Source organism: Mastigoproctus giganteus, chromosome 9, assembly GCF_048544385.1.
Source record: "Mastigoproctus giganteus isolate SK-2022 chromosome 9, ASM4854438v1, whole genome shotgun sequence".
Taxonomy (NCBI): domain Eukaryota; kingdom Metazoa; phylum Arthropoda; class Arachnida; order Uropygi; family Thelyphonidae; genus Mastigoproctus; species Mastigoproctus giganteus.
The window spans coordinates 172,426,075-172,442,700 of NC_143583.1; the positions used below are offsets into that span (position 1 = coordinate 172,426,075).

The 16,626-nt window shown below is 38.0% G+C and overlaps 1 protein-coding gene across 2 annotated transcripts in view; it reads left to right on the top strand.

Moving 5' to 3' along the window:
- Neos (nuclear receptor coactivator protein neosin) overlaps positions 1 to 16,626 on the top strand; it is a 199,167-nt gene that overhangs the window by 78,023 nt on the left and 104,518 nt on the right. For both annotated transcript variants that reach the window (XM_090381134.1, XM_090381135.1), the window contains exon 5: positions 13,229 to 13,337. In XM_090381134.1, coding sequence (XP_090237260.1) covers positions 13,229 to 13,337 — 109 coding nt within the window. The remainder of the gene's footprint in view (positions 1 to 13,228; positions 13,338 to 16,626) is intronic.

Consider the following 16,626-nt stretch of genomic DNA (forward strand, 5'->3'; position numbering starts at 1 on the left):
ATGAACTAGAAAGTTCAAATTGTTTTTATTGTTTTATGGCAGTGACCCCCAGAAATGTGCTTTAGTAAAATGTGAGCTCGCATGGAGTGATAATGGTGAGTTTTCGCCTTAACCCTGTGAAGTTCTTTTCAGAAATTCCATTTTGACCGTTATCATGTTGGCGACTAAGCGAATAAGTGACAGCGGTATTAGTAAATCTATCAAAAAAAGGAAAGCGATCGAGTTGGATCAGAAAATTAAAATAATAAAGATGTATGAAAATGGCCAAACATTAAAAATATCGCGCAAAATTCAGATTTGTCTGAATTCAAATTTGTCTGAAACGATGAAAACAATAAAGGGGAAAGACGGAATACGAGAAGTGATGAAGCGATTGGCACCAATGAGGTCAACTATAATAACCAAGGCTATGAAATACAAATCAGTTTTTACAGTACAATAACATGCATTTTTTCTTTTATGTTTTCTTTTCTTATGTGGCTACTTCTGCTGTCCCCAGATAAAATTTTTAATTGAACTAATTAAAAATATATAACTATCTTTCTTCATTCTTCTGACAGGTTATTACAATATTTCTGAGGATCATACATGGTTTTTGTAGTTTTGGCATATCAGTGATATAGTAGCAATAGTTTTTTAGTCATTCCTGAGTTACGTAAAACTCGACTTACATAAGAAGTCTGAGAACGTATCTCTTATGTATGTTGGGAACTTACTGTATTTTTGGATTATCCAGGAATTTGTTTTTACCATCTATCCTGGAAAATCGAGTGTCTACTGTATATTGTGTAAAAGGGGTAGATGCAATAGGACCAGGGTATGTCTGCCAGGGGCAAAAGTTGATGATATTGTGGAGCAGATATCATTTTTTAAGGGCTCAAAGAGTGATATTGTTGTACACATTGACACCAATGACATTAAGAGTAGGAGATCTGCAGATTTACTTAACAAGTACATGTTTAAAAAGAGGCACGAGTTAGGGTTAAATTTGGAAGTGTCTACAATTCTGTCCAGACACAATACGAGGGAGTATATGATGAGACCCTTGTCAATCAATTTGGCCTTGGAGAGATTGTGCAAGGCTCATTGGGTGGAATTTTTTTCAGCATGGTCTGTGCTTGTTAACAGTAGAGACTGCTTTTACAGAGATGGGATCTTAAATAGAAAGGGTGCGAGAGTGTTTGCTGATGCTATCGAGGCAGTGTTAGGTGAGTCAGAAAACTTCTAGCTTGGAAGGGATTCACAGACTAAGAGGTTAAAAGTAGCTGCAGGCAGAGGTGAAGGTTCTTGCATTTGAACCACTCGTAAACCAACTTGTTAACCTTTGACTCTAGTTGCCCCAAGGCCTTGATGCGAGGGTCGCATCCAGATTCGTAGACATTAGGATCACACAGGAGGGCGAGAGCCTTGATCAAATACTCCAAACAATCCAATACATCCATGTGGCGTCCCTTGTCGGTTGGAATGACAATGATGGTGTTTTCTTTCTTGATGGAGTTAAGAGCAGCTTGTCGGCAGTTGAGGTTAGGGTTAGTAGGCTATACACGTTGAAGAACATGTACGATCTTGATCCTTCAAGGAATTAATCTTGGAAGCTACTAGGCTTTTCATACCACTTAAGAAATACCATTCAAGGTTTAGGCCTAAAAGGATGTCAGATGACCTAGTGAGATGTGGCAGAGAACAAAAATTCATCTGTCGCATATAAATTTATCAGGAAAGACACAGATGCCTATAGAAATTTGCCTTTAGCCAGCGGGTGGTTTGTTCCAGCAATTAATTGCTGGAACAAACTTCCATCTGTTGTTGTGGAAGTTGATAGCTTAAATAAATTCAAGGAGGAACTGGACAAACTTTTAGGGGGAATGGTTGTGTGAAATTTTTTTTTTTTTTTTTTTTCGCTGATGCTACATAAGCTCATATGCTTCGTTTCTTGCATCACATGCCTCTAGTACTATTACTAACTCCACGAGCCTTACTTGCCTTTAGGCTTGAATGTTTTTCTGTTAAATTTGTAATGTAAAGTCATTTGTAATCATGTTTTGGCTCATAATGTCATAAATTCATTTGGTCATAAGAAATGGTATGGGAAACTGTGAAACTGATCCACATACATTGAACTTGATGGCAGCAACAAAAACAACAACGTGTAACCTTGGCCTCAGAAATCATATTCTGCTCTCCTTACAATTCAGATTTAGACTCCTAGTGACTTTCCTTGTTTAAGCCAATTAGGACCACCTGGTGGACTGAAATTCAGATAAATAACAAATTCAAGCATAGCATGCTAAATTGGCTATGCAGTCTATTTCTGTGCTGTTGACATCAGTGCTTTTCCATGGCAATTGCAAAATGTGTCAGTATAGAGGGACAAGTCTTGAAAATAGAGTAATATATTTGGCGATTTTTGTATGAAGTGATATTTTTATAAAAAATAAAATCCATGTCAACTCTAAACCATCTTCATTTTTCTTACCTCATTTATCTTACCCATCAACAAATATGGGAATGGATACTGATTTATGAGTTTTTAAAGTACAGATACTCCCCATCTTACAACCTTCCAAATTATGACCATTCGTAGTTATGACAGTGACATATTAAATTTACAAAAAAATTTAATAAATTACAAAAGAAAAAAAAATAAATAGAACTTGAATCCTAACAATAAGTTGCACTTGCTGATGACAACATACGACAATTATGGCATCCCGTGCTTAGTACAGTAACACTAAGCCTACTACTCGCAGTATGACTCAGTCTCTCTCTCTCTGTTCTGCAAAGCTAGTGAATGTAATATTATAGATGTGTGATTCCCAATATTTTTGTTTTCTTGGGAACCAAACTATCCCAAATTAATATGGCTAGTAAACGTAAAATTGATTCACCATCTCCTGTCAAGAAGAAGAGAAAGACAATAAGCTGAAATTTAGAGACAAAGCCGAATATAATAACACGACATGAAAAAGGTAAATCTGTAACGGAACTGGCTCTTGACTTCACCTTATCTCACTCGACTATATCCACCATAATGAAGGACAAAGACAATTCGTGAAGCGGTAAAAGCGTCAGTGCCTATGAACTCAACAATAATAATGAAAACAAGAACTGGGCCTATTCGTAAGATGGAAAATTTATTAGTTGCATGGATAGAGGATCAAACTCAGAAGTGTCTACCCCTTAGCTTATTAGCTATTCAGGCTAAAGCAAGAAGCCTTTTCGAAACTTTAAAGTTACAGCCAGGAGATGACTACAAAAACTTTTGTCACGAGTCGTGTACATTTCAGTATGTTTAGAAAACATTACAATTTGTATAATGTGAAAGTAAGTTGGGAAGCAGCTAGTGTGGATACAGAAGCTGCCGAAGCTTTTAAGGCAGCGTTTAATCGTATCGTTGAAGAGAGAGAATATTTGCCCATGTTTCATTCAATGTGGATGAAACAAGTATTATTTTGAAAAAAAAAATGCATGAAAAATGCCAAGATTTAAGGCATTCAAAGATAGTGTCTCCCTGCTTTTTGGAGAAAATGTAGCAGGATATAAGCTAAAACCATTGATGATTTATCATTCTGAAAATCCAAGGGCTTTAAAAAATATCAATTAACACACCCTGCCAGTGTTTTATCGGCATAACAAAAAGGCGTGGATGGCCATACTGTTGTTTGAAAATTGGTATGTAAATTGTTTTATCAGACAAGACAAGAATTATTGTCATGAAAAAGACATCCCATTTAAAATTTTGTTAATGTTGAATAATGCACCTGGACATCTTACACACTTGGATGACATTCATCCTGATGTTAAAGAAGTGTACCTTCCACCAAACACTACATCAAGGAATTATTGCTGCATTTAACGCTTATTACCATTGAAAGACTTTCTCTCAGGCTATTACTGCTACTCAAAACGGGCAAACTCTGAGAGAATTTTGGAAGGCTTATAACATTTTGCATTGCACAATGAGCCGACCGGGCTAGCCGGGTGGGTAAAGTGCCTGACTGGCAATGCCAAGGTAGTGGCACACGCTTCTTGATTAGACCCGGGGTTTGAACCCGTCACCACCAAATACGGAGGATGCGGAAAGGTTAGGGAATGACCACCGCATAATCCGGAGCAATATGGCCTTAGTTGCTAATGCTCCTAAAAACCAAATAACAAACTAACTAACAAACCAAGGTAGCGGGTTCGAATCCCACCTCGGGCATGGATCAGAGTAGCTCAAAACCCTTGGGAGGTGCATTATGGCCACAGAAGCCGATGTGCCAATAACTAACAAAAAAAAATATATATATATATTGCACAATGAACGTAGCTGCAGCATGGGATGAGGTTACTAATAAATGCATGAGTGGCATATGGAAGAATCTCATCGGAATTCATGTCCCTAGGTTTGATAAGGATAATGCTATTACCGAGATTAGTAACCAAGTCGTAGAACTTGGAAAACAGCTGAAATTGGAAGTGGATGCAAACGATGTGGAGCAGTTTGTCGAAAACACAAAAAGAATTAACTAATGATGAGCTGATTGAGCTGGAACTACAAGATGTTAGAAAAGAAGAAGAGATAGAGAAAATGTAGAAAAACACCAGCCTGCAAGAAAGTTTTCAGCGAAAAAGATTGCAGAATCATTTGCCATAATTAATAAGGGAATGCAGATTTTGGAAGAAATGGATCCGAATGTTGAAAGATATTCAAATGTGTATAAAACTATTCAAGCATTGCTTATTCGAGGTAGTGCATTACCAAGGAACTCGTGAAAGTATTCACAATATGAGATGTAGTAGTAATTGAGACATGATGCAAGAAAGGAAGTGTATTAGCCTCAGCCACAAAAAAAAAAAAAAAAAAAAAAAAATTCACACAATCATTCCCTCTAAAAGTTTGTCCAGTTCCTCCTTGAATTTATTTAAGGTATCAACTTCCACAATGGCAGATGGAAGTTTATTCCAGCAATTAACCAACTGCTGGCTAAAGGCAAATTTATACTCATCTATTCTAAAACTCTTTCTTCAATTTGAATTTATGCCCCCTCAGGTTGGTAATCTGAGCAGGCGGAAGAATCCCATCAGAATTCAGCATGATCAACCTCTTCAACAAGGCCTTATACACCTCAGTCAGATGACCTCACAGGTGCCTAGTCTCCAGAAGCTGCAATTTGCAGAACTTAAGCCTTTCTTGGTAAGAGGAACCCTTTGTTCCACTCACCAATCTCGTTGCGATTTTCTCTACTCGTTCCAGCAGCTCTACATTCTTCCTAAAATGAGACCTCCAGACCTGTATACAGTACTCAAGGTGTGGGCTGACCATTGCCTTATACAAGGGGACAATCACCTCTTTATCCCTGCTAGCAAAATTCCTGTATATCATTGACAAGAAACCATGAGCTACTCTTGCAGCCTGTCTACACTGCTCAGAAAACTTCATATCTGATTGCATAATTACACACAGGTCATTTTCATTCTTGGCTACCTTGAGTTTGGTACCACCTAGTTGGTATGTTACTCTGGGGTTAGTGCTACCCGTGTGCAGTATGTTACATTTGTCAATGTTAAACTTCAGTTGGCACCTCTCAGCCCATCTGCTTAGTTTTTCTAGATCCTTGCAGTAGTGCACTTCATTAGTGTCATTAACAACCCTACCAACTTTTGTATTGTCTGCTAACTTGGACGTTAAGCCTGATATACCTTCATCAATATCACTGATATATACAGAAAACAACAATGAGCCCAACACTGATCTCTGGGGAACTCCACTAATAACATTAGTCTATGAAGAGCAGTGCTCATTGATTACCACTCCTGTCTTTTCCCACTCAACCATCTTTTTATCCATTGTAGCAACTTGCTCTTAATGCCATACTGCTCGAACTTGTACATTAGTCTTCCATGTGCAACAGTATCAAGAACTTTCCTAAAACACAAGTATATGATATCAAAATTAATTTTGGCATCCAGTTCCTTTGTGACCACATCATAGTATCCAATCCACTTTGTTAGACAAAATTCCTCTTAACAAACCCATGCTCTGTTTGAACTATAACTGCAGTCTTGTCCAGATGACCCCGTGGTGCGTCTTTAACCAGTGAATCCATTATTTTCCCCAGATCGAAGTTATACTAACAGGTCTGTAATTACTCGTGTCACTTTTAGATCCCCCTTTGTAAATTGGGGAAACATTTGCATTTCTCCAGTCCATAGGAACCTCCCCTGAGTCCAAGGATGCCCTCATAATCATGGTTAAGGGCCTGCTTACTTCCTTTGCTGCCTCCATTAATATAACCAGATAGTTTAGTGTGTGAGTGACCAACCCACAAGTTCCAGTCTATATCTGGGAAGTTAAAATCCGTCATTATAAGACAGTCTGATTTACTGGCACACTCTGTTTTCTCTGTAAAGTTGTTTGTTGTACTCATCAGAGTTATTAGGCCTGTAACACACGCCTACTCTCAACTTTGCTTTCCCAGTGCTTATATCACACCAAACTCACTCAACAGTGCACTGTCCACCCATGTCAACTGGATGCACTCCGTATAATTTTGTTTCGTAACTAACAGCATGACACGTCCTGCCTTTCTAACTTGTCTATCCTTTCTGTACGTGTTGTACTCCCCAAATTCCAATTCTGCATTCCTTATCTCTGTGTGGCGTCATGTTTCTGATATCCCATCATCATCCGCTTTTGATGTCTTTGCTAGCACCTCAAATTCATCAAATTTATTTACTATACTCCTAGTATTGGTGTAGATGCAAGTAGTAGTAGTTGTAGTGTGCATGTGATGCAAGAAAGCAAGTGTACGAGCTTATGCAGCATCAGCAAAAAAAAAAGAAGGAAAAAAATCCCACAACGACAGATGGAACTTTGTTCCAGCAATTAACCACCCTCTGGCTAAAAGCAAATTTCTGCACATCTATTCTGCATCTGTCCTTCCTCAGTTTCAATTTATGTCCCCTTAGGTTCTTAATCTGAACAAGTGGAAGAATCCCATCAGAATTTAGTGTGCTCACTCCATTCAAGGCCTTATATCAGATCAGATCACCTTGCAGGTGCCTAGTCTCCAGCTGCTGCAATTTGCAGAACTTAAGCCTGTCCTGGTAAGAGGATCCCTTCATTCCCCTCACCAATCTTGTTGCCCTTTTCTGTACACGCTCAAGCAAATCTACATCCTTCCTAAAATGAGGCCTCCAGGCCTGCACGCAGTACTCAAGGCGTGGCCTGACCATTGCCTTATACAGAGGGACAGTCACCTCCTTTTCCTTGCTAACAAAATTCCTGTATATTATTGACAACACCCCATGACCTGCCTGCCTGCCTGCCTACATTGCTCAGAAAACTTCATATCTGACTGAACAATTACTCCCAGGTCTCTTTCATTTTCTACCACCTTAAGTGTAGTACTACACAGTTGGTACATTTCTCTGGGGTTACTTCTACCCATATGCAGTACTTTGCATTTGTCAATGTTAAACTTCAGTTGCCACCACTCAGCCCATCTGCCAAAATTTTCTAGATCCTGTTGCAGTAGCACACTGCCATTACTGTCATCAACAACCCTGCAAACTTTTGTATCATCTGCAAACTTCGACACTAAGTCTGATATACCCTCATCAATATCATTGATAAATATACAGAACAACAGTGGACCCAACACCGAACCCTGTGGGATTCCACTAATAACATTAGTCCACGAAGAGTAGCACCCATTGATTACCACCCTCTGTCTTCTCCTTTCATCCATTGTAACAACTTACCCTTTATACCATTCTGCTCCAATTTGTACAGTACTCTTCCATGCACAACAGTGTCAAAAGTGTCTGGGAGAATGGCCCGGAGATCACCATTTAAGGAATTGGTAGTGGTTATTCCAAAAGTTGAATGCAATTGATTTCCAGTTAGCAGAAGTAGGTCGTTAACAAACAAGAGGAAAGCAGAAGTGGCAAAGTTAGAAGACAGAAAGCCTGCTACCATCACCTACAGTTTAGTAGTCAGAGAGAAATTTGCATACCAGTTACAAAAAACAGTTGGCAATCAATTAAGATGAAAGCTTATTTAAAAGGCTTAAGCCAAATACAGTCAAAAGCCTTTTGATTGCATTTTTCTTGAAGTTGCCGAGTTTTTGTAATCATACTTTGTGGGAAACAGTGAGAGTCAAGCACTGTTTCACTGTTTATTAAAGAACAAAAAGAACATTGTGTAATTTTTAATATTCACTTTAGATATTTAACAAATACAGCAAGCCCTTGTTATAACATGGTTCGCTATACGCTGATTCGCTACAACGCTGTTCTTATATTATAACCCCTATCTCACTCTAACACCATCACAACTCACTATAACACTTTTACTGGCGTACAGATTAAATTTTTGGCATGTTTAACAAAAACACTTCATCTGATGTAGCCGATAGCTTGAAAAAGAATAGGAAAGCAGCATTAAAAAGTTTCCTACGCTCAGTGAAATTTTCTTCCACGCTAATTTAATTGCAGTACGCTGGCTTGTTACATAGTGCCGAGATCAACATTTTAAAAACGATCAAGTATATTGCTTGTAATATTTGTGTTATATGCATTTATCCGAAGTCTAGTCATCACTCAGTACAGTGTTAGGTAATGGACAGTTTACTCAAACATTGTATGATAATTAATGCAACGCAGTTACATTTTTGAAGATGAATAATGGCGGATAAGAATTAAAAAGCAACAATGTCTGGATGCAGTACGAAGCCTACTAAGGTAAGAAAAAGACCGAATTTGAAAATTAAATTATACGTTTTGAAGCGAATCAATTCCATTCAACGACAAGTGGATGTGTGCAATCATTGAGGACTGGCAGATTCAACTGAACGAACAATTATAAAAGATAAAGAATTAATTTTAGCAGTGGGAAAGACGGCTGTTCCACTGCAAACAGTTAAATTGGTTATGGCTAGGTTGGCTATTATAATTGAAACGGAGAGACTTCTAAATAATTTTATTGAAGATAATATCCAAAGCACAATTCCGATAAGTTAAATATTATTAAATAAAAAGCAATTGGCCTATATGATGATCTGAAGAAAGCTCAACTTGAAAAAAAAAATGTGGAACCATTTAAAGCCAATAAGGGCTGGTTCAATAGAAGTAAAATTCTGGGACAACCCATAAGTGCAGATCAAGAAGTAGCCAAAACTTTCAAAAAAGGACTTCTTGAAATTATTGAAGAGAGGCTTTATACTTCTCAACAAGTTTTTAACATAGATGAAACAGAACTTTTTTTGGAAATGAATGCCTAAAAGAAGTTTCATATCGCAAAAAGTAAAAAAAAAACATGCCAGGCTTCAAAGCGACGAAAGATTGGTTTTCTTTATTGTTGAGTGGTAATGCTGCGGGGGATTTTAAAGTAAAACCCCTTTTAGTTTACTAGGAAGAGGACCACTCTACACCCCATTGCCATCGGATTAATAGATTCATGATTTTAATTGGCATTTTAAGTTTTAATTTTCATATGTAATGTTGTTACTTACCACATAATTATATACATATGTAACAGAGAATATTTTATTTGTACAGATTTTTAATATTAAATATGTTGACCGACATTTGGCGGCTTTTCACTACCATGTATTATTTGTGAGTCGCACTGGTATAGACCACAGCTCACAAATACATTAGCATTTTAGTAGAGGCATACGATTCAAGAAAGCAAGCTTATGCAGCATCAGCCAAAAAAAAAAAAAAAACCCTCCCATTTCACCCTCCATTCGTTCCAGGTGTCTGCCCAGCTCAGCCTTAAAAAATTTATTTAGGCTATCAACTTTCACAACAAAAGATGAAAGCCTCTTCCATTAATCAACTACTCGCTGGCTACAGGCAAATTTCCGCATATCTGTTCTACAACTATCTTTCCCCTATTTGAAACTGTGCCCCCTCGGGTTCTTATTTGGAGCAAGAGGAAGGATCCCATCAGCATTCAGCTTTCTCAACCCATTCCAGACCTTATACACCTCAATCAGATCACCTCGCAGGTGCTGCAATTTGAAGAAATTAAGCCTTTCTTGGTAAGAGCACCCCTTTGTTCCCCTCACCAATTGTGTTTCCCTTCTTTGTACACATTCTAGCAACTCTACATCCTTCCTAAAATGAGGCCTCCAGACCTGTGCACAGTACTCTTGATTATTGCTTTGTATAACTGGATAATCACCTCCCTGTCCCTGCTAGCAAAATTTCTATATATCATTGACAAGATTCAATGACCTGTCCTGGCAGCCCATCTGCACTGCTTAGCAAACTTCATATTTCACTGCACAATTACCCCCAGGTCTGTTTCACTTTCCACTTTCTGTGTAGTACTACATGCTTGATACATTTCTCTTCGGTTATTGCTACCCATATGCAGTACTTTGCATTTGTCAATGTTAAATTTCAGTTGCCGCTTCTCAGCCCATTTTCCCAACTTATCTAGATCCAGTTGGAATAGCATACTGTCATTAACAACCCTGCCAACCTTTGTATCATCTGCAAACTTGGACGTTGAACCTGATATACCTTCATCAATATCATTGATAAATATACAAAACAACAATGTACCAAACCCTGGAGAACTGCACTAATAACATTTTGTCCACGAAGAGCAGTGTCCATTGATTACCACTCTCTGTCATCTAACACTCACCATCCCATTATCCATTGTAGAAACTTACCCTTAATGCCATACCCCTCCAATTTGTGCAGCAGTCTTCCATGTGCAACAGTATCAAAAGCTATCCTGAAATCCAAGTATATGATATTAAAATTATTTTTGGCATTCAGTTCCTTTGTGACCACATCATTGTATCCAATGAAATTGGTTAGACAAGACCTCCCTTTAGCAATCCCATGCTGTCTAAACTATTCGTGCAGCCTTGTCTAGAGGACCCTGCAATGCTTCTTTAACCAGTGATTACATTATTTTACCCCGGAACCAAGTTAAACTAACAGGTCTGTAGTTACTTGTGTCACCTTTTGAACCCCCGTTGTGAATTTGTGATACATTTGCACACCTCCAGTCCATGTGGACATCCCCTGTGTCGAAGGAAACTCATAATTATGACTAAGGGTTTGCTTACTTCCTTTGCTGCCTCCTTTAATATAACTGGATAGATCCCATCCACCCTGGTGATATTTTTATGTTTGATTTCAACAATTTCTCCTCCACTTTGCTCTCAGTTATTGCAAAATCACTTAGCTCCCAATTAGAGTTTGCAACAACTCTAATAGCATTTTAGTAGAGGCATACGATTCAAGAAAGCAAGCTATGTTAAATCTAATTCATAGATGGGTTGAATTAGATTTAACATAGATTTCACATAGATGGGTTGTTAAATCTAACAACCCATCTATGTTAAATGGTCCAATCTAATTCACCCCTTACCTTCTAGTGTTCACATAAGTAAAGAACTCTTTCCTGGTTTTTCTTTGCTTCCTTTGCCAACAATTTCTCGTAATCTGCCTTCGCCTGCCGAACCTCCTTTGTGACTTGATTGCAAACTAGTTTATATCTGCCATAGGCTTCTGTGTCGCCTGATATCCTTAATATGCATCCCATACATTTTTTCTCTTTGCCACAAGTCTCATTGTTCGCATCCCGCCTCAGGCTTGGAACAGAGTAGATAACCCAAAAACTTTGGAAGGTGCGTTATGGCCACAGAAGCCGATGTGCTAACAAAAAAAAAAAATAAAATAACAAGCCTCATTAGTTCATCTGACATCCATTTAAGCCTAACCTTGAACAGTATTTCTTAGTTGGAATGAAAAGCCTAGTAGCCTCAAAAATTAAGTCCCTGAAGGCTTTCCATTTAGAATTTTACATTTGTAACATCATCAGTTGATCCCACTGTACAGAATTTAAAAACTGTCCGAGACCCCTGTAGTCACCTTTACTAAAGAAAAGCCCTTCCCTTTAGCCTTGATGGTAGTTTACATCCCTAAGTAATTCCCACATCAGTACATTGTGTCACTGTCACCCACTGGTTCCTTTATCTGCAATTTTTTAATGCATGAATAATCACTGCTGATAATCAGATCAAGAGTATTACTCCCTCTGGTTGCCTCTCAAACATGTTGCTATAGAAAACAGTCATCCAATAAATCCACAAAAGTCTTGCTAGTGTGCGATTGACCAATCCACAAGTTTCAGTCAATATATGGAAAGTTAAAATCCCCCATTATAAGACATTCTGATTTACTGGCCCACTATTTCTCTGCACAATTGCTCATTATACTCATCTGATTCATTAGGCCTATAACACCCACCTACTCTCATTTTTCCTTTCCCAGTGCTTATGTCACACCAAATAGACTCAACGATGCCTTGTCCCCCAACATCAGTTGGATGCACTTCCTTAGATTTTGTGTTCCTTAACTAACAGCATAACCCCTCCCTTCCTGTCCTGTCTATCCTTTCTGTCCACATTGTACTCCCCAAATTCCAATTCTGCATTGCTTATGTCTGTGTGACACCACATCTGCCTTTGATGTCTTGACTAGCACTTGAAGCTCATCAAATTTGTTAACTATACTCCTAGCATTGGTGTACATGCATGTATACATGCACCTGTTTCCACTCTTAGTTACCCTAACACAGCCCATGTGTTACCCTAAGACTTCCAGCAGTCCTGAAAATCTCCATTGCCTTGCTTTCCAGGCTACTTCTCATTCTAATAGAAGCAGTGCAAGAATCACTTTTGCCCATGCCTGCAGCTACCATCAACCTTTTAGTCTGTGTGTCCCCCCAAAAGGTCTCCGTAGCCGAATGGTCAGGAGCGGGACTGCAGTAGCACACGCTCCTTGAGTAGACCGGGGTTCAAGCCCCTGACTGCTAAATACGGTTGATCCACCAACCCGCAGTTGACCAGCGAGGCAGATTATGATCCATTTCCCTCAACATGAATTGTTGAGGAGGCTTCCTTCCTGCAGTGGGTTGATAATGGCGGCAGTTTACTTTACTTTTTTTTATCCCCCTCCCCCAAACTAGGTTTTCCGACCCACCTAACGCTGCCTGGATATCATCAGCTATCAAGGCAGCTATCGTATGGTATAATGTACCATATGTTACTTTACGGGAATACGGCGCTTGCTCAGCGCTGATTCACTTGCACTCTGCTGTTTTTCTGGAACAAATTATCAGCACTAAGCGGGGGTCACCTGTATTAAAGATTATATATTTTTTTATGCATCTGTCCTACATACATACTGTGCATGTGCCATTTTTCAGATGTTAACCTGGCATCAGAAAGGCCATCACGGCGTCCTCCACCATTTGGAAGAGGAAGAAGACCATCACCACCCGGACGTGGAGGAAGGGACTTTAAGGACAGAGGAAGGTAATTAGTTTATTTTTGTAATTTAAATTAATATTATCATTTTATGAAAATTGATGATAATATTATTGATTTCAGGTAGTATTAATAGTATTATTATTGTTGAAGTAAATTTGTTCCCAGGATAATAAAAAGGTGAACATAAGTTATATTAAAAATGTTGAAATGATTTAAATAAGAATATAAATTTGATATATTGGAATAGTATAAGTTCATCAATGACATGTTTCTTGCACCTGCCAAATTTTTTAGCTTACCAGGAAATTTCAAGAAATCGCATTCCAGATTTAAGTCAGATCTGTCTAATGACCATGCATTTGATCTTCCCATCCCATTCTTCAAATTATAGTTACCTTCAAAGCTGCTGTTAGAGTGGCTGTGGTTCTGCTCATGCATGTGATTTTTGGTTATTTTGTCTGTAAGTTCGTAACAGTGGAACATACAAACAATAACAAACACTAGCCAAGAGTACTTTAAAAAATAAGTGCCAACTCACTATAACCTACTACAGTCATGACACAAATGCAATGCATTCTGGTAGTAAAAACCAGGGTTGACATTGGCTGTTTTAGTATTGTGAATTATTCGAGATGCTTGTCCAAATTCTACATTGGTGATTATTGCATTGAAACTATTCAAGGTTGCTGACATGATATTGGCTCAAGGGATCTGAATACACAAGGTTCTGTTTTAGTTAAGACATTGGTTGTTCTTGCATAGAAAACTTCACATTTCTGTGAGCTCAATTCTTAGCTTATCTCATTTTGACCAAAAATTGACATTGGTGTTCTTGAGCCACAGATATTTGTAAAATGTATTTTTTACTGTAGGTTGCAGTCAAAAAAGTTTGAAAATAATTGCCTTAGAGAATAGTTGATTGATGTGTGTAAAGCAAAATTAATGTAAGTAAAATGAATGAGGATGAAATTTTTTCTGTTATGAATGATTCCAGAACTCAGGGCTATAAGTTCAAATTATGGGGGAAGAAGTTTGGACTGGATTGTAGGAAGTGTTCTTTTAGCCAGCAAGTTGTTTATTTCTGGAGAAACTGTCTTCCTGGGCATTTGAGGCTGACAACTTGGAGAAATTCATAGGTTGGCTGGATTATGTATTCATTATTATTATTTTATTTTTTATTTTTTTGAAAGCTGGTGCAGCAAAGGCCTACAACTTCTTTGCACCGATATAAATACCACTAGTAATAGTGAAAGTTCTTTTCACTCAGTTCCTGGCAGTGACATAATTTTTAGGGTCCCTTATAATGTCACTTGATTATCTGTCTGTCACAGCATTGTATCTCTGGAACCACTCAACCTATTGACTTGAAATTTTGCATGGGTTTGTACATCATGTGTGCCAACATAACGCCATATTGATCACTGTTGACAAAAATTTGTCTGAGAAATGGGGGGGGGGACAAGGTGTTGTCGACAACCTATACCTTATACACCATTGGAAAGAGCTCAACAAGTAGGTTTAAAATATAATTTTAAAATATTTTTTAAATTATTTTTTTGTAATTTTTATGTTCCCCCCTCTATATTTCAGTCATTAATGGAACTAAAAATTTAAAAATCACATTTTCTATGCGTTATTCGATGCTTATCAAGGGAAAACTATTCCGATTGAAATCTATCATTTACTTTTTGTCTTAAATTAAAAAACCAATTTTTTTATTGCATTTTGATGGCGTGCTTCTTTGTACTAAGTAACTCTCCTTTTGGTGACAAAGTTGCTAAATAGGTAGTTAATAATTGTAAGTATTTTTTATTTATTCGGAATATTTTTAACAATTTTCAAAGCTGGAGTTGTCCCGGCAAGGAGGTACTCAGAGAGCCAGTGTTAAGGCGGTGATGGTGGGGAGGCACCTACATGGAGTCTTGTTCACCCCTCACCTGCCAGTCACTTCACTCCCAAAACTTTAATCGCTTTTCCAGGAAGAAGTTGGAGTCACTTCTCCCACCCTTATCATTCACAACAACTGGACAGACTCAAATAGACAATGCTTTTGTTAGTTCCTCAGTTTTAGACCAAGCCGGGGTACTAGAAACTTTTTTCAGTTATCATGAAGCTCTCTCTGAGATACTACACTAACAACCATTTGTTACTATGGACCCTTCATCCTGAGTGCCTGGCGCTCAGTAGTTGACTGATTTATTCTGATTTTGCTGCTGTTTACAGTCATTGCATTTTACACTGTTACTAATGTCTGGCCTTCCATTTCTTATTGTTTAAATTGTAAATACCAAACTAATGTACATTAAACTTGCTGTTTCTGAGGGACAGTGTAGTTCAGATATGGGCCTAACAATGTGCACATACTACTGTAAATATAGCAAACTGATAAAGTCTGTGCAGAATGGACAGAGTTTGTAAGGAAAGATCATTAATTAAAAAAAAAAAAAAAAGTTCTGTTTATACTCTGACATGATCACTAGAACAGAAGAGTTTACACTTAATCCTTTTAACAATGAATACAATGGTTAACCATATTTAGCAGTTATGCAGGCTTTTATCCACTCAGCATGTATTGCTGCAAATCTTGCACTGATTGCTTAGGGCCCGTATGTGTTCGTTTTGGATAGAATTGGAGTTTTACAGCATCAGATATAGGTACATTCTTTGGCAGGGACTAACTCTATATAAATCACAAATCTGGGATTTCTGATTGTATAGAGTTTATTTAGAAGTAAAGTAACAATGAGCATGAGAGAGAGAGCCTATCCCTTTGATAACGAAAAGAAATATTTGTAATATATTTATGCTAAAAAAAGTTTATAGTTTAGGACTAATCCCAGTAAAGCTATTTTCTTTTTTAGAAATGTGTGTTGTTGAAGATGAGCATGGAAACAGTGATACTCTGTTGTAAGAAATAACTCAGAAGAATTGAAGAACAAAAAAGACAGAACTGTGCAGAAATCTGGCTTAACTTGAAAAGTGAGCATTTACCATTGCAAAGTAAACTGTTAGAGATATAACTTGTAAATGGGAAATGCATTCTAGTTGTGAAATTCTAGAGGCAGTATAAGAAACTTGCTGTTTCTTTTACTGCCTCCAGGTGCCTTCGTAGCCAGGTGGGCAGGAGCAGCAGTGTAGCACACACACTTCTTGATTAGACCGGGGTTCGAGCCCACGAGCCACCAAATACGGAGGATGCGGAAAGGTCAGGAAATTACCACCGCATATCCCCAGAGCAAAATGGCCTTAGTTGCTAATGCTCCTAAAATCCAAATAACAATAACAATACTGCCTCCAGAATCTGATCAAAAGCCTTAGAAATGTCAAGACTGAC